Source organism: Xenopus laevis, chromosome 5L (assembly GCF_017654675.1).
Source record: "Xenopus laevis strain J_2021 chromosome 5L, Xenopus_laevis_v10.1, whole genome shotgun sequence".
In the NCBI taxonomy this organism is placed as follows: domain Eukaryota; kingdom Metazoa; phylum Chordata; class Amphibia; order Anura; family Pipidae; genus Xenopus; species Xenopus laevis.
In genome coordinates, this window is record NC_054379.1 from 99,940,569 (window position 1) to 99,965,260 (window position 24,692).

Consider the following 24,692-nt stretch of genomic DNA (forward strand, 5'->3'; position numbering starts at 1 on the left):
GGAAAAGAAATCTGGTAAAAAAAGGTATCTGATTGTATGCAGAACAGCCTTTATCATAACATTATACCAATAAAGAACAGATGCCTAAGTTTAAACTTTTGAGGAATGACAGCACCATTAAAATCCCTTCCTATTGCTGACAACACGCAACCTACTCCACAGGCCCCATCTAACAAGGTTAGTGGATGTGGCCCTTCCTGAACGATGTGCTTAATTATTATTAAAGAAGAGCATCACTTTTGACTTACTACTCATGGTTTATAGTAATTGCACTTTCTGTTCTGCCTTTACCAGCCTGTCATTTTAAATACAGCTACTATCCTGGGTTTCTGGCATAAATAATAATAACAGATTCCAGGATCACTAAGGTGCAGTACACCCTGGAAAAATGAGATACAGTATAAAGGAATTTAGAATAAACATTGGTCTTACAATAATTTAAAAAACAAGGGTTACATCATACAGTGGGATCGGAAGGCTAGCTCACAAGAAACAATACACATTTGGACAAACAGGCTTGCCTGATCACCGATACACACAAATGCACATATTCATTGTTTTAGTTTGTCAGGTTCTTACAAACTTGCTCACAAAAACACAGGAATAAGGCTGATGTCATGCAGTACAAAGAGAATATGCTGTGATGGCCTTCTAATTCCCCGGAGTGGGGCTAGATTTCAGCTACAGCTTGAGCACTTCTGAATGTTCTGTCTTTTCTGGGGGATGATTTCATTAAAAATGTTTGCAGTTGAAAGGAGTGGTAGCGCCCCCTCTCATCGCGGTTTGATTTTATAGAGCAGCCAGAATTGATCTAAATATGGGAAAATGACTATGCTGAAATATATTTATGATGTCTGTTTGTCCAAGTGATGATAAACCTAGGGAGTTGTTAGAACATAACAGAAAGCCAGTAGGAAGTAATAAGGAAATTGGTGACCAGCCAGTGCAGTTTAGGTAAGATTAAAATTGCAAGTTAAGCCACTAACACCCTCATCATGGAAAATAAACAAGCATTTGACTTTTTACATGTTCATTCATTTAAGAAAATAGGAATGCTGGTCCTCTGACTTTCACTCTCTAATTATAATGAAGATTGCATTGGATTTGTTGCAATATACATTTTTTATATGGAAGGAGTGAATCTTTTCTTCAGGTGCAAAATATTGCTTAAGTTAAGTTAAGGTGCAAAAACATGAAAGTTAAGCTAAAAGTTAACATAAATGTTAACCACCCATTTAACCTTTCACATTGAAATGGATGAAGTGCTGTGAGCACTGCACCAGAATAGTCTTATACAGTATATATATATATATATATATATATATATATATATATATATATATATATATATATATATATATATATCTTATATATTGCAAATGTTACTGAATGCTAGAATTTAAGTTTCACTTTAAGAGAACACTGCAATGTAAAATAATTTAATAGATAGCTGTGATTGTGGCAAGATCAATTTTCACCGTTTCAAAAATATACCTATTAGAGTAAATGCCAACATTCAGTACAGAGGACAGTGTTGATCAGAATGTTAATGCACACTGATATGTGTTTAAAATGTGAATACTTGGCTGTTAAAATATGGTCCTGACTATCATCAAATGTAATCCTATAGCAACCAAGGGGGAAACTTTCCATTCTGAATGCCACCAGTAAACTTTTTGATTTATCGATAGAGACAGCAACTAGTATGTGGAAAGCACATTACTCTTATTATTATAAAATATATATATATATATATATATATATATATATATATATATATATATATATATATATATATAATGTAGGATCCCAGCACTCACGAGAAATCCAAACAATGGCATCTGGGTGTAGTCCAAACTGTGGTTAGATAGAAAACATTTGAAGAGGTATTTGACAAAGGCTGTTGTTGCAGCCGAAACATTAGACATCCTTTATAATAAACATTTTTTATTTTCACTTTAAGACCTGAGAGTGCGACCTCTTCAAATGATTTCTATCTAACCACAGTGTGGATTGCACCCATTATACAGTATATTGGTTTTTAGTCACATCTGAAAGGCTTTTGATCCTTTGTTGCTTTAAATCCCAAGAACAAGATCCTAAAGCACATCTATTATCAAATGACAAGCAGGCAAGAACATTTGTAATTTACTCCTTACAGAGCATGTATACATTTCCACCAGGGAAGAAACCAGTAAGCAAAGCACTTGTAGCTGTATTCACAGAAAGAAATTGCCATGTTGCTTTCTAACTCACGCTGTAGCATTGGCCAGCTGTTAGAAGCACTCTTGTGCCAGCGCTTAGTCTAATCCACATTCTAGCAGCCTGACAACGCCACAGTTTAGGATAGATTGAGTGCTGGCAAATTATATCTATGTTCCATGTACAAATAGTAGCCAAATATTGCCACTCACCCTTTAAAACGAGGACCTATCTAAATGTGTAGGTTAATTGGCTGGGGCTTAAAAGCTCACAGCTTTCTCACTAGAGCTCCTGAGTCAAGGGTAAGTGCACACACACTGTTTGCTGGGGGACATCATTTTTAATGCACTGTAGAATTAGAATGCTAATACCCAGTGTAGGACTCACATATAATGAGGGGCTTTGGTGTAGCACATGAGCTTACATATTCTGGCCAAAGTGTGGAACTCACACCTCTTTTTTTGTAATAATTATTTTTAAAGGCAACTTGCTTCAGTTATGTTTTGGGTAGCTGAGGATGCGTAGAGTATAACAGTGCTTTTATTAGCAGAGTCATGCAGGTATTACACAACAGTAAGCTTTCTCTTTCAAGCTGTACAGACAAGTACAAGTTTCTGTGCACAGTGACACCCGCAGGCCATTTTGATAAACACCACAGCTTCTTTTGTGTATTTGTATCTGTATGTATTTTTGCACATATATTTTGTACGAGGCACCAATCTTCCAGTGGAATGCTGAGATATATTTTCTGACTGGCTGCCTGTGGAACGATGAATAATGTGGGTTACTGTGGGTGATTAGTGTCCCATCAGTCTTGCTGAGATTTTGGCACACTAAGCCTACATGTTCAAGTGATTCTGGACATTACTAAATTCATTAGAATAAAACACAAGATCATTTGTATGAAAATGCATTGCCATTTATTATTACAGTTATCTATTATTTGTGGAAAATATATTTGTACATGAGGCAGGTGCACAATGCTGGTCATATCTAGTTAAAAAAATACCTTGAATTGATTAGGCATTATTCCATATAAAGTGTCAAACACGATGACAAGCCTCACATTTCATTGATTTTTCAGTTTTTCACCTAATTGATCTGCAATACGTAATGGGATCTGTATTTCGACGGCTGCTGCAAAATATATCCATGTTTCATGTCACATGGATTAAAAATTCCATTGGCTGTTCCCTTACATTTGCTAAGTTTTCAATCCCTGATCATTTATCCTGTAAATGGCTCAAAATTAATTGGTAATTTAAACAATGACTTTCAGACAAGACCAGTGACCACTGTGGCCAGAAGATTCTGTAATAAAGACAAGGAGGAGGATGGAGGCTTTTTAATGAATCTCCAATGCAAGCACATATTGATTCTAAAGCTCATTAACTGGCCCCTCCGCCGCCTGAGGCAGCAGCAGTTGCCATTTACTTGAAAATCCACATTTGGGTCATTCATTTACTATAGGGGAACTACATATGCTATTAGTTATCACAATAATTAGTAGTAAAATATTTTTTTGCACCATGAATTTGCAATTAACTGATATAGTGTGTAGGTGGAAGATTGTGGGTTGTTCCAGAGTCCCCTCAATCTTTTTCAGCCCTCTGGCAGCCACAAGGTCTGGTGGCTGTATAGTTTTGCTCATGGCTTAACTGATGTTTCTTGAACATCACTCCATACCATCAGGGAGCTTCCTATGTAGTAAGGGGTGCATTTAGCCCATTTTTGAGCTAATTTCTGTTTACATTTATTGTTTTACTAACAAAAAAGGTGGTAACTACAACTGGATTGCGTTTGAAGAGCAGATGTATCCGTGCCTATGTACTTTTTATACTACCAAAACAACATCTGTAAGTAACCAATAACCACAGTATTTTTAATGAATAAATACACTCTACACTATATATGTTATTCTTGCTGAACATATGCATGTTGTGAGTACCTAGGCACACTGCATGAGATTGTGGAGGCACAGAGTGTGGTGATCTAATATTTGATAAATAAACACACTACCTACTCAAACATGGATTATGTTTCAAATGAAGTGTTTTATTGATTACTTTCGGTCTTGTGAGTACACTCTGCATGAAACAGAAGCTGCACCTCACATGGTGATCCTGTATTTGTACACACGACACAATACTTGGGGGCCGATTCATCAAGAGTCGAATATCGAGGGTTAATTAACCCTTGATATTCGACTGTGAACTAAAATCGTTCGACTTCGAATATCGAAGTCGAACGATTTTGCGCAAATCCTGCGATCGATCGATCGAAGGATTTTTCGTTCGATCGAACTATTAAATCCTTCGAATCGAATGATTCGAAGGATTTTAATCCAACGATCGAAGGAAAATCCTTCGATCAAAAAATCACAGGCAAGCCTATGGGGACCTTCCCCATAGGCTAACATTGACTTCGGTAGGTTTTATCTACCGAAGTAGGTGGTCGAAGTACTTTTTAAAGAGACAGTACTTCGATTATCGAATGGTCGAATAGTCGAACGATTTTTACTTCGAATCCTTCGAATCGTTCGAATTTAACCAATTCGATGGTCGAAGTACCCAAAAAATACTTCGAAATTCGAAGTTTTTTACCTTCGAATCCTTCACTCGAAGTTAGTGAATCGGCCCCTTGGTGTATATTATGTTGTGTCTCATTTTTTATTATTGTGCTGAAAAACTTGTTGCGCCATAGTGCATTTTATGTCTGTTTTATTCCAGGTAATGCTCAAGCATATTTAAAGAATATATGTAGCTTACCTCTCAATATTTGCATTTTAGACCACAACCCCAAAGCACCTAAAACACCAGTGGATCCCTAACAGCAGACCATATTTTGGACTATTCAACCTAAATCAGAACCAAATTCCAACTGCTCTAGAATATAATAACCAAAGAAGCTAACAATCTTAGGATGTTTTTCATCTATGGGGGGGGGGGAGACAGCCATTCAGACACTGGGATAAAATACTGTATAAACTCGATACATATAGGCAACTGGTTGTAACTGAACACGACAAGACCCCAGAGTAGTAATATCAACAGTGAATATCTGATTAGGCCTCCTAGGGCCCATGAGAGAAACTGACATTCAGGGCCTACTCTCAGAACAAATAGTGAACAGGGCTGGAGCTAAGGGTAGGACTCATAATACCCCTATATGTAATATATAGGCACTAAGTTTGCTCAGGAGCAGTAACCCTGGGCAAGATGCTTGCATTTAAACAGGTGACTAGTAAATTATTTCTGCTGATGGGTTATTGCCCCTGGGCAAACTTAATGCCTCTTATTACATTACCCCAAAAGGTACTTGCCTATGGTGGATACATTTGCTTTAGCTACCAGACTTTCTTTATCCAGCTCTAATAGTGAGTGCTACATGTTTTAGGTGTTATACAGGCTTATGGTGAGAACAGGTAATGTAATAGCTAATAAGTATTGCCCTTATTAGCTATGGGCCAATAGATCCTAGGGACCTAACTATAGAGGAGGCAGACCTAAAACTGCTGGGGGACACTGGAAGTCTATGGTACTTGATGGTGCATGGGCTGCAGTGTCGGACTGGGATATATTTGACTATATCAGGGACCCACCAGAAAATCTTAGGTTGAGGGTCCACTTTCCAAACTATTATATATCCTCTCCTCATTCAACCTCTTTATTCTTCTAGTCGCTTTTCTCTACATACTATACTCTATTCTTCCATTATTAAGCCTCTTTGTTCCTATAAAGAAATAGGGAATGACCCTGAAATAGGCCAAATGGTTAGAAGCAAGAGGCCAACTGACACCTGGCCCCACCGGGAGTTTTCCTGGTATCCCTGTGGGCCAGTCCGACACTGATGGGCTGATATAAGGGTATCAACATATACTGATAAATATGGTTTTCTTAAGGTTTATGGGGGCCCTCGAATGATTTTGTATGGGAGCCAGTGATTTAGTTAAGGCACTTGGGCGATCCTCAGCTAACAGCTAATCAGTAGTGACTTGTGTTTGGTTATTGTGGCACATGCTACAGTAGCTGAAGTTTCCCCTGTATAAGGGACAGAAATAAGAGAGTGCTAGTGGCAACTGCTGCTGAACCTCCCAGCCTGCTGGATGTGCCCAGAACTGGCAGGGAGCCTAACTGGCACTGCTACAATTCACTTGACCAAAGGCAGATGTGCTTGTTGTTAAGATGATCTGTCAGGACAGAGGCCTATAAAGCAAGATGAAACATGTGTTTACTGGAAGTGTCTTGGCTGGGAGCTCCAGCAGCTCCTGTGTGTGTATAAAGCCCCTAGGGAGCTGCGTTATTCCGCCAGTTCCTGCTCATCCCTTGCCTGCACTATATGGAGCGGATAGACGTGGCTGTGTAAGTAGCCTGTTAGCATAGGGTTAAATTCTCGGAAGTAAAGGGAAAACACAAGGAAGCGACCCCCCTCCCTCCCTGTTTCCCCCTCTAAGAAAGGCAGATGTATTAATTAGTCTGTCGCAAGAGCCTGCGGGTATTGAGCTGGCCGGCAGATGGCGCCAGATGCTGCACTCAGCAGTAGTAGGCTTGGCTGCAGCGGTAGCTGTGTATTGCTGGGCCGGTCACTGGTGAGATCCTTTGATTGTTGGGATCATTTCCTGTTGCCCATCCTCAAAGGGAAAAGATTTCTTAGCAATGAAGTGATCTGCTGAATGTCACACCATGGTAAGCGGCTGGATCTGCTGACAGTTTCATTGGGGACTTTTTGTGCTGTGTGTGTTCCATAGACTGTGCCTGGGAATTGCATGATCACTGTGTATCTCTCCTCTCTCCCCCAGAGCTCGGGCACGGCTTCCTATCGCTGCTCCATGTCTTCCTCGGCTGATTTCTCCGATGATGACGATTTCAGTCAAAAATCTGGCTCAGCTTCCCCTGCTCCCGGGGACACTCTGCCCTGGAACCTACCGAGACACGAGAGGTGCAAGAGGAAGAGCTCGGGGGCAGCAGTGCTGGATCCAGCGGAGAGGGCGGTTCTCAGGATAGCTGGTAAGGAGGCATCCCCCTCAGTAACATCAGTCTACCCCATAGCACCCACTCTTTTCATACTCTTTGTAATAATGGAGAACATGGCCTTAAGCTTTCTTATAGCTGTGACATTAAATATAGATAGAGAAAGGACAAATGAACCATAGCAGGAGGGCTGCATGTTAGACCCAGTATAATTATGTGACTATGCCCTCTGTACTACCAGTCACAAGAGAAGAGTACTGTGCTTTGTCAGCAAGCAATGGGTTAAGTAGCAGACTGCTCTGTATTGTGGTGACTAAGCTCTTTTCAATCCTATTCTTCTCCATGGCCAGTGTTTGTGTGCTCAGGCAGCCTCCCAATCAATGAGAGCATCTGGCTGGCCAATCAGTAGCCTGACATTAGGGATGCAGGAAAATGAGGCGGTTATCCAGGGTACCCCACAGGCTGAATACACACACACATATAACTAGCCTAATGCTGGATAACAGATTTACTATTGCTAAACAACAAGCAGCACATCCACTGAGTTCCCTGTGTTTGTCAAACTAAAATCCTTAGTGATGGAGTCGCTACTGACGCCAGTTAATGGCACAGCATGCTCAGTGAGCAACAGATTCCTGACAAACTAAGAAAATATTATACGTATTACGCTCGGCCAGAGAAGATTTATATTGCTATATAAGAACAATTTATCTTTGTTCTTATGAAGAAAAGCAAACACACAAAAGGTGTTTCTGTATGTGCCGGAGACACAGATATTAAGTTACATTCAAGTGCTAGATGGGGTTGAGTTGGGAATCAAAGCTAGGGCTCCCAGGGGCAAAGACCAGTTTATACAGTATATGTGTGTGTACACGTCTGCTATAATTAAAAGATTTCTGAGCTGTCGATCACCTGTTGCTAAACTACAATTCACAGATCAGCAGATTACATTTCCTTGCAGCAGCCACCGCTTGTTCCAATATAATTTTCCCTAATTTAATTAAGGGTGGGTACAGTTTCCTGTTATTTCTTGCGCTGTGTCATATAGTTTTTCCTTTGGCCGCAGTGCTGTGTTCCAGAAGGGAGATATAGAAAGCACCTCTGTGACGTTGCAATACTTTTTCCTAGGCATTTATCTCAGAGGAGACTTCATTACCCTACTCACATACCATCCCTGTGATCACACATGTACCCCCCCCCCCCGATCTTCTTGCATTCTTGTTACAATTTAGAAATTGCTATTCTGCAGAGCAACAAGTAGGGCACTCTCTTTTGGGTGTAAAAACAACACAAATATGGACATTTGTGAGCATTGCATTTTATGATACAGGCTAATGAGTCTGGGCTTGGAGCTTCTTCCTGCAGCAGGGATGTTGCTTATATATATGAACACATATAGTCCTATCAGGTAATTGCATTGGGTTTTGCACCTGTAATTTCTGTCTTCTAATGCACATGATATAATTTCACTGATGCAAGGGGTTGTTTGAGTTGAGTTAACGTTAAATATAATGTAGAGAGTGAAATTCAGAGACAATTTGCAATTGTTTTTCATTTTTTATTATTTATTATGTTTGCGTTATATAGCTTTTTATTCAGAAGCTCTCGAGTTTACAGTTTCCACAATCTGGTTGCTAGGGTCCAAGTTATCCTAGCAATCATGCATTAATTAGAATAAGAGGCTGGGATATGAATAGGAGAGGCCTGAATAGAAAAATTAGTAATAAAAAGTAGCAATAACAATAAGGGGCAGATTCACTAACTTCAAGTGAAGGATTCGAAGTAAAAAAACTTCGAATTTCGAAGTGTTTTTTGGGCTACTTCGACCATCGAATGGGCTACTACGACCTTCGACTACGACTTCGAATCGAAGGATTCGAACTTTAAATCGTTCGACTATTCGACCATTCGATAGTCGAAGTACTGTCTCTTTAAGAAAAAACTTCGACCCCCTAGTTCGCCATCTAAAAACTACCGAACTTAATGTTAGCCTATGGGGAAGGTCCCCATAGGCTTTCCTAAGTTTTTTTGATCGAAGGATATTCCTTCGATCGTTGGAACTAAATCCTTCGAATCGTTCGATTCTAAGGATTTTATCGTTCGATCGAAGGAATATCCTTCGATCGTTCGATCGCACTATTTGCGCTAAAATCCTTCGACTTCGATATTCGAAGTCGAAGGATTTTAATTCCCAGTCGAATATCGAGGGTTAATTAACCCTCGATATTCGACCCTTTGTGAATCGGCCCCTGAGTGTGTAGCCTGAGAGAGCATTTGTTTTTTAGTTGGGGTCAGTGACCCCCATTAGAAAGCTGGAAAAATCAGAAGAAGAAGGCAAATAGTTCAAAAACAATATAAAAAAAAAATAATGAAGAACAATTTAAATATTGCCCAGAAACGGTCATTTCATCTGAAGACGTTGCTTGCCTGAAATGGGATGCAAACCAATAAATGATGCAATTTCCTGTATATGTGCTGATTTTCTTTTATCATTTTTGTTACTGAAAATCACAGTCAGTAGCAGTTTAGAAATTGAGCAGAGATTGTATCTCATCTAATGCTGAATCACTGGCTGGGCCTACACTCCCACCTCCTCCATTGGAGGGCGCTGCATCCTAACCGTTGCTATGTGACATTTCAGCAAGAACAAAGTCTGATGTAAAGATGACTTATAACTGTTTCTTGCCAAGGTCAGCCTGTGACAGGGATGCTTTTAGTAGCTATGTTGTTATTCTCCTCATTGTTATACAGCTGCAGCCGATCACCAGATTAATTCTAATGGGAATAGAGGGTTTATTTGCTTGGGTTTGTACCCTTAGCAATGGGAATTTCTCTTCTCCCTAACCAACTATCATCATAATGTTGTTGATTGGTGAATAAATAATGAATGTTATTCATAGCAGAGAAATGTGTTATTTCTTTAAATTTTATCGGACTGCAGTACCCAGCATTCCATGCAGCTGATGCTTGGAGAAGAAAATTCAATAACAGCTCTAGGACCACAGGATGATAGATTACTTTCCTAATTGACTTCCTGGGGTTTTAAATTACCAGTTAAATGTAATATCTGATATAGATTATAACACAGGAATTTTAGGATGTATGTATTTCAGTGTATATCCCTATAAGGATGAGGATGACGCATTGTTTGCTCAGCCTTGCAATGAATATTCTGTATGTGTGTGATAAATAGATTACATATTCCTGTGCCATTCTCTTAATAATAAATGCTCTTTATTAACATGTTCTCTCTTCCAAGGAATGGGCTATTTCAGAGGGTGGACATGGTGAGGTGATTGATGGGTGGGTTCCATTGGTGGGCTCCTAGGGATTGTTTAATAAGCTGTAGATCTGTTCGGTCAAATTTCTACCCTTCTGCATGAGTGAACTACAAATCCCAGTATCCTCAGACATTTGAGTATATAATACGGACATTAGATTATAAGATCTACTGGGGCAGGGACCAGTGTGAATGATATACAATATCTGCAAAAGAGCAGCATAAAATAAATCAATAGAAGGATGAATAATTAACTGGCCAATGACTGCTTGATAGTGCTGCTCTAAAACTTCACCAGTATCCTTCAAGCAGAGCTATTAGGAGTATCTAATACTAGAACAAATAAGAATTATCCTAACATCTCACTTTAACTGAACTTCAAGCTGGACCCCCAAGTCATTGCTCCATTGCTCAGTTACCCAGTTTAGGGACCATTGCTATAAGGAACAGTGACTGTTTGCATTAATAGTCTGTGCTGTACCAATAATGTTATTAGGACAGTAATGCAATAAAAACCCCTCCCACTACTGGCTGCATTGCTAATTCAATCCAAATGGTTGCCTGACCACATGTCCTTTGTGTGCTTCTTGCTTTTGTAAAGGGTCCCCAGTGAGATCACCTGGAGGCTTGGCTCCTGAATGCCATATGCTCTTAAAGGGCCAGTAACATCAAGAAAGCTGAAATGCTTTTTTACCTATTCAATATCATTTACAGCTATCTATTTCTTCCAGTCATCGCCTAATTTGTATCTCATGCTCTTAATTTATTTCCCTATGAACACAGTAGTGAATGACATTTGCTATTCTCCGAACGAAAACTCTGCCTGGAAGCAAAACAATTTTCAGGTCTTTAATAGTTGTAATAACCTGACTCATGCCATGCATCCCAGTATGGCTTTTTTTGCAGTCTGAACAGTCTGCCTAATGCAAAAAAGAAAAAAAATGACACATGTTAACCTAAGGACTCATTTGTTTCTCAGGGCCAGTGTTAGACATCAGGTTGTGCATAGCAGAGTTGGGGAAAAATAATATGAAACTTAGGAATATATTGGTGGGATGCCGGGAGTTATATTTTATTAGTAGATGAGGCCACAGGCAGGGCCATATTTGCCAAGCACAAATAAAAAAGTGTCCAAAAAAATCTCCCAAATACTTACGAATAAACTTACAGGATGGTGGGGGTGGAGCCTCTGTAATCAGTGTGTGTGCTATACAGCAGGACCATCATGGGATGAGTTCTGGTGCCCTGGGCAGTACTGGGCCTAAATTCAGCCCTGTCCACAGACTGGACATCTGGGATTTATTTTATCCTGTGGTATTCAGGACCATAAAACAAGCCATGTTTTTTACTGATTTTCTATCAATTCCCGCTGGAGTGAAATCAGTTAAGCAGCAGTAGTCAGCGGTCGGAATCTATAACAGAAGTGCAAAGATGCTTAGGACATCTCAAGGGACCTGGGGGAGAAACATTGAATGATTTACAGGAAGCAACAAAATGTGTAGGATGGGACTGAATGTTGCCAACAAGTGTGTATAAGCACTGCATATCTTGACGGCTCTATATAAATAAATGATGATGATGGTGTATACATATTTATAAATCATTTTATAATGAAGGACCCTCAACATAAAGAAATATCTATGTCAGTGTTGGGGCTCATTCTTGCCCTGTGATTTTCCATTAGCCCCCATGTGGCATTAGCCTAAAACTTTAAAAGCAGTTTTTTTTTACTTTGGGGATGGAACCCTGATTAAGACTAATAGCACACTAGAAAATTTGGGGGTTTATATTCAAAGTCTGAATTTTATCTCATTATTTTCTGCTACAAACTCCGATCAAATCCGCTCGGGTTTTTTGCACTTTTAGGGGCCGATTCACTAACTTCGAGTGAAGGATTCAAAGGTAAAAAACTTCGAATTTCGAAGTTTTTTTGGGCTACTTCGACCATCGAATGGGCTACTTCGACCTTCCACTACGACTACGGCTTTGAATTAAAGGATTCGAAGTAAAAATCGTTCGACTATTCGACCATTCGATAGTCGAAGTACTGTCTCTTTAAAAAAAACTTCGACCCCCTAGTTCGGCAGCTAAAAGCTACCGAAGTCAATGTTAGCCTATGGGGAAGGTCCCCATAGGCTTTCCTAAGTTTTTTTGATCGAAGGATATTCCTTCGTTCGATTCGACGGATTTAATCGTTTGATCGAAGGAATAATCCTTCGATCGCAGTATTTGCGCTAAATCCTTTCGACTTTGATATTCGAAGTCGAAGGATTTTAATTCCTAGTCGAATATCGAGGGTTAATTAACCCTCAATATTCGACCCTTAGTGAATCGGCCCCTTATTATTACATTTTCCCAAGTTTTTTTCACATTTTTCATCAGATTTTCACGATTTATTCAGATTTTTCACCCGAAAACTCAGAAAACTTTTGGGTATTGTATGAAACCCAACACACATCAAAAAATCATTGAGACTTCTCCCATTGACTTATATGCAACAGGTTTAAGATGCAGGATTTTCTGATTCGGACTTTTCCATCCTCGGGTTTTAATAAATCCGGAAAAATTCGTGATTTTTTAAAAGTCAGATTTTATAAAAAAAAAAATCAAATTTTTCCTGGTTTTTGCATTCGGAGTTTAGTAAATAACCCCCTTTGTCTCACCATAGGATTGGCATAGAATCGTTGTCATGCACCAGGTCCTTTCTAGTGACCAGTGTGTATTGTTTAAAGGGCACCTGTTGGTAGAAAATATTTTCCCCAACCAAAGGTGCGTGCTAAAAGAGTGTCCTATCGCCGGCAGGGGGCAATTTAAACAAATATTTAAACAAAATCGCTGGTTACGCCCAACCAGACTGTGGACTCTTCCTAGCCCGCATCATTGGTTGGGGAAAATATTTTTGCCCAACAGGTGCCTTTTAAGGATGTAGGCTGTTTTCTGTCTAAAGAGAACCTGGGGTATAGCAACAATTCCCATTAATTTTGAATGGGAGGCAGTTTTTTGCATTTTGTCCCTCATGGACTGAGACCATGTTAATATTATCCTTTTAATTACTTTTGTCTACAAATTAATTATATTGCGTTATTAGATGAAATTTAGTAAACTGGTTTGTACTGACCCATCTCACATTCATGGGAAACCATTTTTGGGTTCTTAACTTACCTCAAGTAGCCAATATCACCCCCCTGTCTGCCGCCACACCCACTTGCTTCCCCTGCCCCTCTTGAGTCTCCCCCACATGTTCCTGAGGCACCTGTCTCTTCTGCATATCACTGGGTCCAGAACTTAAATAACACAGCTTGTATATAATACATTGATGTTAATGATTTTTGTGTGTTTAGCCGGAAACAGAGAAAGGAGCAGTGCTGAACAACTTTTTCTATGATGTTCTCCTGTTATTCCCCTAGAGGGCTGCATCAAGCCTATAGGGCCATATACCAGCAATTATATAGCCCTGAGCTAAAGTATTAATTAAAACAGTGTCTCTCAGAGCCTTGCACACATCCCCCCCCCTGCTTGGTATAAAATATTACTGTTGCTGCTGCTAAAGAACTTATGAGTACAATTGTTTAACAGCCTGCTGACACTGTGTTTGCATTGCAACATTTGTAACATATTTTACATTTCTCTGATACCCTGACCCTGGGTAGATGTAGAAGACCTTGTTTGAGTGCTGGGTGCAATTTAGTATATGTTCTTTTCTAACTAAATTCAGAACTTTTGCATGGATAAAAGTGAATATCATAATCTGCACTTTCTTAAAGGAGTAGTTCACCTTTGAGTTAACTTTTAACATGTTTTAATATATTATAGAATGCCGTATTCCTAGCAAATTTGCAACTGGTCTTCATTATTTATAATAAATTTTTAAATTATTTACCTTCTAACACTTTTCAACTTTCAAAATGGGGATCACTTACCTGCAGTGAAAAAAACTCTTTGAGGCTACAATTTTATTGTTACTTTTTATTACTTATATTTATATTCAGGCCCTCTCCTATTCATATTTCATTCTCTCATTCACACCACTGCCTGATTACTAAGTTAAACAATACCCTAATAACTAGATAAACTATTGCAAATTTTCTTACAATATCATTGTACTAAAAGTGATTTAATATCAATTAAATGGAAATGAAAGCAAATGCTGCCCCAATTTACATTCTTTAAGCATCTGATCAGACTATAAAACTGGACTTCAGCTGCAGATGACAATTTTAATTTAAATGTTTGAAAGAAATTACAGATATATTTAAAAAAGTATTGTCTTAGATGTTTTGGTATAGTTTTCAGAATATATTCCCGTTAAACACATTTCTTATTTACTTTTTTGTGCAAAATGCAAAACATAAGTGAAGTTTTGCATGTATTTTCTGCACAAAGCAAAAATGATAGTGCCTACCATTTCCATATTAATTTTGCACCTGACAGTTTGGGAGCAACATTTTTCTTTGGTAGTAAATTGTGCACAGTTGAGCACAAGTTGTGCCCATTATAAAATGGGTGTGGCATGAGTGGGATATACAGTATATACCTATATTTACACACCCGTCAACTGCATTCAAGATGTATTTGGCCCAAAATTGATGTGGACGTGCAGCAGGAATCTTGGGTTCCTGATCTGCAGGGTTCCCACTGCACCTTGTGTCTCATTTACAATTATAGGTGCAACCAATACACCAAGGTGCAAGTGCTTAATTTTACTTTAATGTACCTGCTGCACAAAAAGGGATTTGTTGATTTGTATCTTATTTTGTGCATCATTGAATCTGAGAGAAGTTTAACAACAATAATTTTAGCGGTAGCTGTCAATATACATGTGCTGTGCAGTTGGTGTGTATCTAGATTACAATCCTGATAGGATTCGATTCTGTTAATTCCAATTATATTTTTCAAATTATATTTACCACCCCCTTCTGTAACATTAAATTTGTGGGGTCTCTGTCCCATAATCATACATTTTGAGTCATTACAGAAGCCAGGCATTGCATTGTTTAATAGTTTTTATAGACAGGTACTCTGTGGCTTGAAACAACCCCCTTTATAATAATTATATACTCTAATAACCCCCTATACCTCTAATAAGTAGTGCAGAACTAGAGAATTTTTTATACTTTAGACTTTAGGAAACATGGAAGTTTGTTTCTCAAACAAATAAAGTTGAAATTTGATAATACATTATTCTATATATTACTATTCTTATAAAAATATAATAAAAATAATAATGTGCAGATCAGATCACATACATCTTTGGTTGCTAGGGTGTTGGAACTGTGCTGACTCACAGGACACAATAAGTAAAAGGGATCAAGGCTGACCATCTTCTTTCTGTTCAGGAAGATGGGTATAATAACCAGTAAGAACAAAAAAAAAAAATCAAATTTAAGGGGTGGTTCACCTTTAAGTTACCTTTTAATATGTTATACTGTAGAATTCTAAGCAGTTTTTCAATTGGCCTTCATTTTTTTCTTTTCAATAGTTTTTGAATTATTTGCCTTCTAAATCAAATTTGCCTTCTGATCTAAAAACAAATGCTCTGTAAGGATAGCACATGTATTGTTATTGCTGTTTTTTTATTACTCATCTTTCTGTTCAGACCCTCTCCTATCCAGTCTCTTATGCAAATCAGTATGGTGTTTTGGACCCAGAAACCAGGCTGCTGAAATGGCAAACTGGAGAGCTGCTGAATAAAAAGCTAAATAACTAAAAAAAAAACTACAATAAAAAATGAAAAGTCTCAGAATATTTCTCTCTACATCATACTTAAAGCTAATTTAAAGGCAAACAACCCCTTTAATGGTTTCATTTTATTTATGTGCATGTAAACATTTTCTTTGGAAAGAAATCCTGGTTTTATTACAACCTTTAATCTAGTATCTAAACCAATCCCTAAACCAAGTTTGTGCCTTAAATTATACATAACAGCTCAACAGGTACAGGTATGCTTAAATAAAATATGTTTTCTAGACTGTTGTATGCATAGAGGTTTTCATTTCCCCATTTTACAAAGTTTTACATAACCTTCATACTCAAACTGTTTGTGGGGAGAGGAGTTTGCTGCATTTCAGCCAATAAACTGTAGGATGAAGGCTGTATGCATTACAACAACATTAAAGCGACAATGTTTATATGACTGTGGTGGGTGAAAGTGACAGTGAAACCAAGTGTAATGCATCTGATGGGACAAGCCAGCCCTGAGTTGAGCTAATAGTGCCCACTCTGCAGGTGCCGTGAGGAGGAAAATAGATGACAGCTGGGACCATCTGCTGTGATTATCACTGAAAAGGGACATACTCTACACAACTGTTCCTTCAAAGGAGTGTTTGTGAGTTTGTTTGTGTGCAGAGGGGATTTGATTAAACTGCCTAACTAATCCCTACAATTCCAGAACAATTTTCAGCCTATTGGCATTCAGCTTTTTGTAAAATTTTAACATCTCTCAAACAGAAGAGCACCCTTGCTTTACTAGCCACAATTGCCTGATAAACCAAGGGGCAGATTTATTAAGGGTCAAATAGTAAATTCAAACTCGAATTTTTGAATTTTTTTTGGTGTCAAAATTTGAATCCCCCAATTCGAATGTTACAGGGCCAGGGGGGGGGACCGGGGCCCACCGGAACTGCTGCTGAGCCCCCCCCCTCCTGCCCCCGTCCCCCTACTGTGACTCACTGGATCAGCGAGGAAGCCACTCGGTGTGCATGCGCAACAGTGTCGATCGGTGCGCATGCACGGGCGGTGCTGCGTAGCGCCGGGAAAGTTCTGACCCAGCGGGGGCCCATGAGGGTCGGGGCCCACCGGATATTTTCCGACACTGTACAGGGCAACTATTTTGAAATAAAGGTGATACCTGTATTGGCTAATTAAGATAATCACAGCAAGCTTTCAGAATATTTTAGCTCCTTTTTCAAGATGATTACACTCATAAATTCAAATATAAATTCAAATGTGAGATTTATCACACTTCGATCATGGAAACAGGCAGGTTTTAGGTGAATATTCGCCACATTTGAAAACCTGCCGAGTTCATTTACAAGTCAATGGCAAGGTCCGTTGAACCATTTGAATATGTTAATTGCCTTCCTGACATTCAAGGGAAAATTGATTGAATTTGATTCAAATTTTCGGGTAGGGACTATTTGATTGAATATTAGACGTTGCAATTTTTTCTTAAATAACCTCCCATTCGAGTTGTGTTATTCTAATTTATTAGAGTGAAAAAAATCACATAAATTCAAAATCCAACCATTGATATATCTGCCCACAAGTGTTGCACCAAAAATTAATGACTATTTAGTTTAATGTTCCTTTCATTGGTTTATTATGTGCCAGAAAGCATCTGTTATATTTACCTATAAATCTGATAATGCAAAATAATGGTATGAATACTTAGGTTTTTGTTGATGCAAATTAGTTACTAAGATGAGTATTCAAATGTTACTATCTGGAGTTATGGGAAAATGCTTATGTTATCTCTGCCAATGACTTTTAACTTGTAATAATTCCTCTATTTCAAATTTAAAGTAAACTTCCACAGGTACCCTGTTGATGTTTCCTGTTCTCTCTCAGTGTTCACAAAATGACAGCTTTTCAAATCACTGTTTTACATTGTTTTAGTAGTAGGTCAAATTTAGGCAAACAAATAGGTATATAGGAGTTAATTTGCCATAGTGTTGCTTATAATGTACTATGTGTCTTTTTGCATCTTTTTTTATTGTAGATGTTCACAGATTTTTAGCAGCTGTGCAGCCTATTTAGAAGTGGATAAGAGCCTTGTACATAATACCAGCCTTGTCCCTTTACTTATTACTTATTGTAAAAGCATCACCATATGTTATTCAATGATATATATTATATTATATATAATTTAAGGCATATGCAGCTTAAGTTATAGTGCATAGAACACATAAACTGTAGCATTATTTCTCCCCATACACTTACGGTATGTATTTTTTTGGGTGTATCTAGTTCCCCTTCTTTATCTGGAGCAAAATGTTTGTGCAGTGCAACATCTCAGTGTACAGAATCCCAGTGTGCTCATCCAATTGTAATCATTACACAGGCATGATTTTTTTGCAGGAACGAACTAGGCAATACCCTGGTATACATACCAAGGATGCACAGAATACCTAAAAGGTGGATTCAGCTTAACACACATCCTCTATTGGAAACATATGTGGTTTATGTAATAAATTACCTAGGTCCAGTAACCCATAGCAATAAATTAGATGTTTCTATTCAAACAGATGATCAGTAAATGGTAATTATTGATTGGTTGCTGGATCCTTTTATGACACTTTGGCACTGACATTCTGTAAATCTACAGCATGTAAATAGTTCAGGTTATACCAGTCAAAGTTATATGACTGGCCGAACATATGGAGACTGTAGAAGGGGCAACACATGTTATGGCCACCTTCACTTTGTTCCAATAATTCGTACAAAGGGCACAAACAACAGTGAAAAAGAACTGCAACTCCTCTTTGCTTCCTCATCTTCCAGTGCACTATAAACTGGCCAACATGGTATATCAGCAAATTAAATTTATAAAAATGGCCATGGTTCATGGATATTAGATGGGATAAGCAGGGCACCACACGTGTACAAGTTTGTATAATATTATTGGTATGTGTAGTTGGGGCTTTCTTGTCCTTCTACAAACAGTATAGAAAGTTCTTGTCAGAAGATTTTACAATGTTAAGAACAAAAGACTGAAATGTATTAAAACACAATGTAACATGCTACTATAATATATTCTCTGTGCTCAGTGGAGTCCTTGCAAAAAGCAAGGACTTCATGAACCCACTGAAACGTTTTGCCAAAAACACTGAAACAAATAACCAGATATTTGCGACCAGACAATGTGCTCTTTTGGATTTTCACAGTTTGTAGATATTTTGAAAATTCATATAGTATTTGCTGGTGCTGCTGCATAATGGTTTTGGCACAGCAGTGCTCATCATTGCTGCTGTGCTAGCAGCCAAAGGGTTAATTGAATATTGGTATTGTCTGTTGGATATTTTGACAGCTTAAGGGACAGAGACACTTCACTCTAGCACACATTTCTAATCTGACATTGACCCCATACTCCCTCTGACTTTATAAAAGAGAGCAGGCAAATTGCCCTGGGGTGAAGTTTGCCCAAACTTTGGTTCTGTCTAGTTAATCTATATAGGCAATTATATAACTATACACAGTAATTATGTAAGGCTATTGGGCTATCACACACTTTGAGAGTCATATTTATCAAAATTAGAATTTCTGTAGTTTTAGAGGTTGTTTCAACCTCGACTAAACTCACATTTTTAAAAAAAAAACATGAATGTCTGCTTATTTATTAAAAGATGTGATCATAAAAAGCAGGATCAAATCCTTGTTTTCATAAGAAATTTCCCACGAATACAAACAACTCTAAATCCTCTAAAAGGGTAATGCAAAGAAAGATTTTACAATTGGAAAAGGAGAATATCCATTGACTTCTACATGACCTACATGATGGAGAAATTTTGTATTAGAGTTTTTCTTGTTTTGTACACTTAATTAATTTTTCTTGGTTTAAAGTAATTATTCTAATACTCGGTTTTTAGCACTAAAAAGTACAAAAAAATACAAGTGTTAATAAATCTACCACTGTTTCATAAGGTACTTCCATAGGCAAAAAATGCCTTTTACTCAACCCATTCCCATGCTTTCTGTCACTGACATGATAGAAGATGCCTCAAATGTGCTTTTTTGGCAGGAAAACACCAGTCCTGAGAGGTGATGTGGTTTCCATTCAGTGACAGGATGAACAATTTTGACAAAGAAATGTTACACATGCCATTGCCTTTAAACAAAAAGTTGGTCTTTACCACTCATAACATTTTCATAGGATAGTATAAACATTTTGTGTTATTGCTTGTCATAGAAAATGTTGAATAACACAGCAGAATATGTACAATATTTTGGAATATTCTGACCAAATATCAGGCCACTGTGCACTTGGATCTGCAGCACAATGGTTTGTTCTGTCCATACTAATGGTTTAGTATTAGTGAAGGATATACTGTTTATTACTGTTTGTCTGCCATTGTCTTTAGATTTTAATCTGCATATGGATTTCCTGCAAGTGAATGAAACCAGTAATTGCTATGTTCACTGCAAACAGAGAACCATAACTCCCGTGAAAGCAAGAGCTGGTGCACAAAGGATTGACCCCTATCACAGAACAATGATGGTTTCTATTCACTTTAAGCACCCATATGCAGGGTGGGTCCTTGCCGGAAAGAATGTGTGATGCAACTTTATTAGCTTGTGTAAGCTAGTCAGTAAAATGCACCTGTACTGCTTGGCACAGAGCGGTCCCTGAATTCCTTTTATGAATATACTGCTGGGAATTTGATTTTCCAGGGCAGCAGTACATGGGCCTTCCTGCATGGCTGTGGATCTGAATTGTTTCCAAATGATAACAGCTTAGTGTAAATCTTGGCCAGCATAACTAACAATAGGCAGGAGAAAAAGCAGAACCAAATGCCTTTAGCAAACTAAACTTTAAGTTTTAGTTTAAAAATTAAATCACTTTAGTGAAAAATCAATTAAAGCAACTACTTAGGAGTAAGCTACCTGATGCATGTGCAAAATACTGCCCTAGACCCAGAATAAACTATATACTAACACAAATAAATATCATACATGATAGCATTATTTGATGCACAAAATAATCATTCATTTATCCCAAATTATCAAAAGGACAAAAGGAGTTACCTCCATGCTTCATGCACATTTGCACGTCTTTTGCATGCTAGCATCACTATATGTATATTTGTACCATTATGCAATAAAGCAAGTATGCAGAACTTGAAGGGGTAAATCACCTTTAATTTATCTTTCAGTATGTTATAGAATGGCTAATTCTAGGGAACTTTTCAATTGGTCTTCATTATTTTTTAGTATAGTTTTTTTAACTATTAACCTTCTCCTGACTCTATTCAGACACTCCTTTATTTATTTTCCAGTCTCTAATTCAGATCAATGCATGGTTGCTAGGGTCATTTGGACCCTAGTGACCAGATTGTTGAAATTGCAAACTGGAGCACTGCTGACTACAAAGCTAAATAATCCAAAAACCACAAATAATAGAACATGAAAACCGATTGCAATCTGTCTCAGAATATTACTCTCTAATTCATACGTAAATTATCTCAAAGGCAAAGAACCCCTTTAACAAAACGGTTGTGGCAGTATTCAGCCACAAAAGATGTGTTGCTTATATCATTGGTATTGACATACTCAGGCAGTGTCAGACTGGGATACCAGGGGCCCACCAGAAAACCATAGGCTAAGGGCCCACTTTCCAAACTATCCTCTCCTCACTCAACCTCTATTCTCCTAGTCTCTTTTCTCTACATACTACACTCTATTCTTAAGCCTCTGTGTTCCCATAAAGAAGAAGACCATGAACTAGGCCAAATGGTTAGAAGTAAGAGGCTCACTGACACCTGGGCCCACCGGGAGTTTTCCTGGTATCCCGGTGGGCCAGTCCTACACTGTACTCAGGGCCGGATTTACATAGCGGGCACCTCTAGGCCCGCTTGCATTCGTCACCCCAGTCCCCTCCCTTTTATTTGCACAAATTTCCTCCATCACAACTGTAGCACTGGGGACTGGTGCACAGGAAAATTTAAAAAAGATTTTATCTCCTGTGTATCCCCAGTGTTTCTGAAACAATGTGGGTGTGGTTGGGCAGCATGCCGCCCCCTAAAATTGTGCAGCCCTAGCCCCGGGTCATGGTGGCCTTTCCAGAAATCTGGGCCTGGACATACTTTAGTGAAAAAACCGGCAACCTAGAGGTAGTTAGTGTTTATCCCCTGGTTGTAGCAAGTAAAATAGGGAGTTGTGTACTTATGGTGGTATTTGGAATGTGAATGCAACATGTTGAGTGAGGTGGATGTGTTTCTTTGGAGCCGAAGTTCATATGTCCACAGGTGTACAAACATAAATGTGTTATAGGTATTAATAAAAGGACATATTGCAGCTAATTGTTGCCTCATATATTGAAGGGCCAGTGGCATAATTAACAGGGTTCTGGGGGTGCAAGTGCACCTGGGCCTGGGCTGAGTTAGTTACATTGTTTTGAAGGGCTGTAGGGCACAATCTGCCCTGTTTGTTTCTTTTCACATACTTCAGTGTTTTTTTCTGATATATGCTATCTGTGTATGCAACAGAAATCTGAGTCTATATTTTGTCTTGACATCACCAGGGCCATTTTATGGCCTTGTGTATTGGATTGCTCTTCAGGCTGCTGTGGTATAACTCGCGAGATCAGTTAGTGTTTTGTCACATGGAATTATTGCAAAATCCCCCAATTACAAAATAATGACATATCTGTCAGCTACAAAATGTCCACCCGCATTGATTTTGGGTAGGATCATCCTACCACTTGTATTGGCTGTTTTTTTGTATTTTATCTATATGTTGGGTGTATACACCCAATGGTGCATATCTTAGTGCTTTATAAATACATGTTAATAATAATGATAGAATACTTTAGGGCAGTGGCATCATACGGTGATATTCCCTGTGAAGAAAGGTCTGCAATACATAATGGCAATTTTCTCCAGACACTTTCTGAGGAAAAAGTTATGGCAGAAATAATGGCAGGTTTTGCTTATGTGGCTTTACCATATACCTTGTAAGAAAGTTGCAGTAATGTGGGGCCGTGTATTTGTTTTGCATAGTAGGATGGTAGCTGACATTTTCATCTGTCATTAGTATAAGGCACAAGGAGTATGACTGTAGTAGTGTAATACAGATGGAGAGCTGAGTGACTAATGGGAAGACAATAAGTGAGTAATGGGAAAACAGGGCTGACCAATGCTCAAGCTCAGATAGTACAGCCCCTTTGAACAGTGTCCGCCCTGCTAAATGGACTGTGGAGATTGTGGGGAATGTTGTGGCCCCAGAAGCTCAGCGAGGAAGCCCCGCACGCAGTGGGTTAAGGGTGTGATATTGCCACTAAGCTCTTGGTCCCATTCTGTCTGGAGTGGGAAGCCTCGATGCCAGGCGGGCATACTGGGCACTGTGCCAGTGTGGGCTTCACTGTAACGCTGGGCTGCACCGAGAGTGGCCAGACACCGCCCTGTGACAGGAGAAGCCCAGTGACAGCTGCTCGGCCAGTGTGATTGAATGTGTCCCGGATTAAGGAGGGGGGATTCGACACAGGCGGGGCGGCTCCTCCCACACTATCCCAGACTAGGGAAGCTGCTGGCCGGAGCCGGCTGCACAGTGGCAAACTGCGGGACGTTCAGATATGGCTCAATATAATGTGGCTCCATCCTATATCCGTAACGACGAGCAGGAATACCTGCAGGCCTATGAAGACGTACTGGAGAGATACAAAGGTACCGGGGCCGGGCAGGGGCTGGGCGAATCCGGCTAATGGGTCAGAGCTGGGAGGAGAAGGGCACTCGCCTTAAAATAGCTGCAAGTGTCAGTGCAGCAGATAAGGGAGCACAGCAGCAGCAGCAGCAGCAGCAGAAGAAGCGTATAAGGGCACGGGCGGTACCCACACATGGACACCACTCTGCTGCTACTGCTGCTGCTGCTGCTGCCGGCATTATTATTATTATTCCCTCAGGGACATGAATAGGAAATGACATGTCCAGGGCTGACAGGGAACCGTTAGCATGTTTTATTAGTGTACGAATGAAGCAGTCTCCCATGCAGTGTTAACACCAGTCTGGGGGATAATGTTTAGACTCAGCTTGCTGCAAGGATTCTCTATGTGCTGCTGCCAGTGACTCTGCTATTTCTGCTCAATCATTGTCTATTCCAGGAAACAGGCTTTCTGCCTTAATTGGACTCTGGCTATTCCCACTATGCATGCTGGGAGTTGGAGTCCTGTGCTAGCTGGCTGCTTGTCCTGGTGACTGGCCGTCCATTTTAGCTCTCCCGAAATAATCTGTGTTTATTTTAGTGGTTATGTGACTGTGTGACATTGCCTGTTGGTTCCTGCTGATGGATGAATGGGTTTGGTGCTGTTTCCTGCTGATAAACAGAGTGGGATGTAAGGGAGGAACTGTCATACTGTGCAATTAGGCCAGTCACAAGTTACTTTCAGGTGTTCCGTCCCTTGTGGTCCATGATGTATATGTTATATATATATGTTATATGGTGATGCTGTTAGTTTACCGAAAATCCAACTACTTGTGTGCAGGATATAGTATTTGTGGCAGCCAGGTGCCAACTGCTTTCATTTCCATTAT

At 39.2% G+C, this 24,692-nt stretch overlaps 1 protein-coding gene across 14 annotated transcripts in view; it reads left to right on the plus strand.

The window, feature by feature from the left end:
- dst.L (dystonin L homeolog) overlaps nucleotides 1–24,692 on the plus strand; it is a 296,950-nt gene that overhangs the window by 28,739 nt on the left and 243,519 nt on the right. For 12 of the 14 annotated variants that reach the window (XM_018263477.2, XM_018263472.2, XM_018263474.2 and 9 more), the window contains exon 4: nucleotides 7,001–7,208. In XM_018263477.2, coding sequence (XP_018118966.1) covers nucleotides 7,001–7,208 — 208 coding nt within the window. Of the gene's footprint in view, nucleotides 1–6,747; nucleotides 6,888–7,000; nucleotides 7,209–23,344; nucleotides 23,829–24,692 lie in introns of those variants that run through there. The other 2 variants (XM_041563174.1, XM_041563175.1) reach the window with 2 other exon arrangements.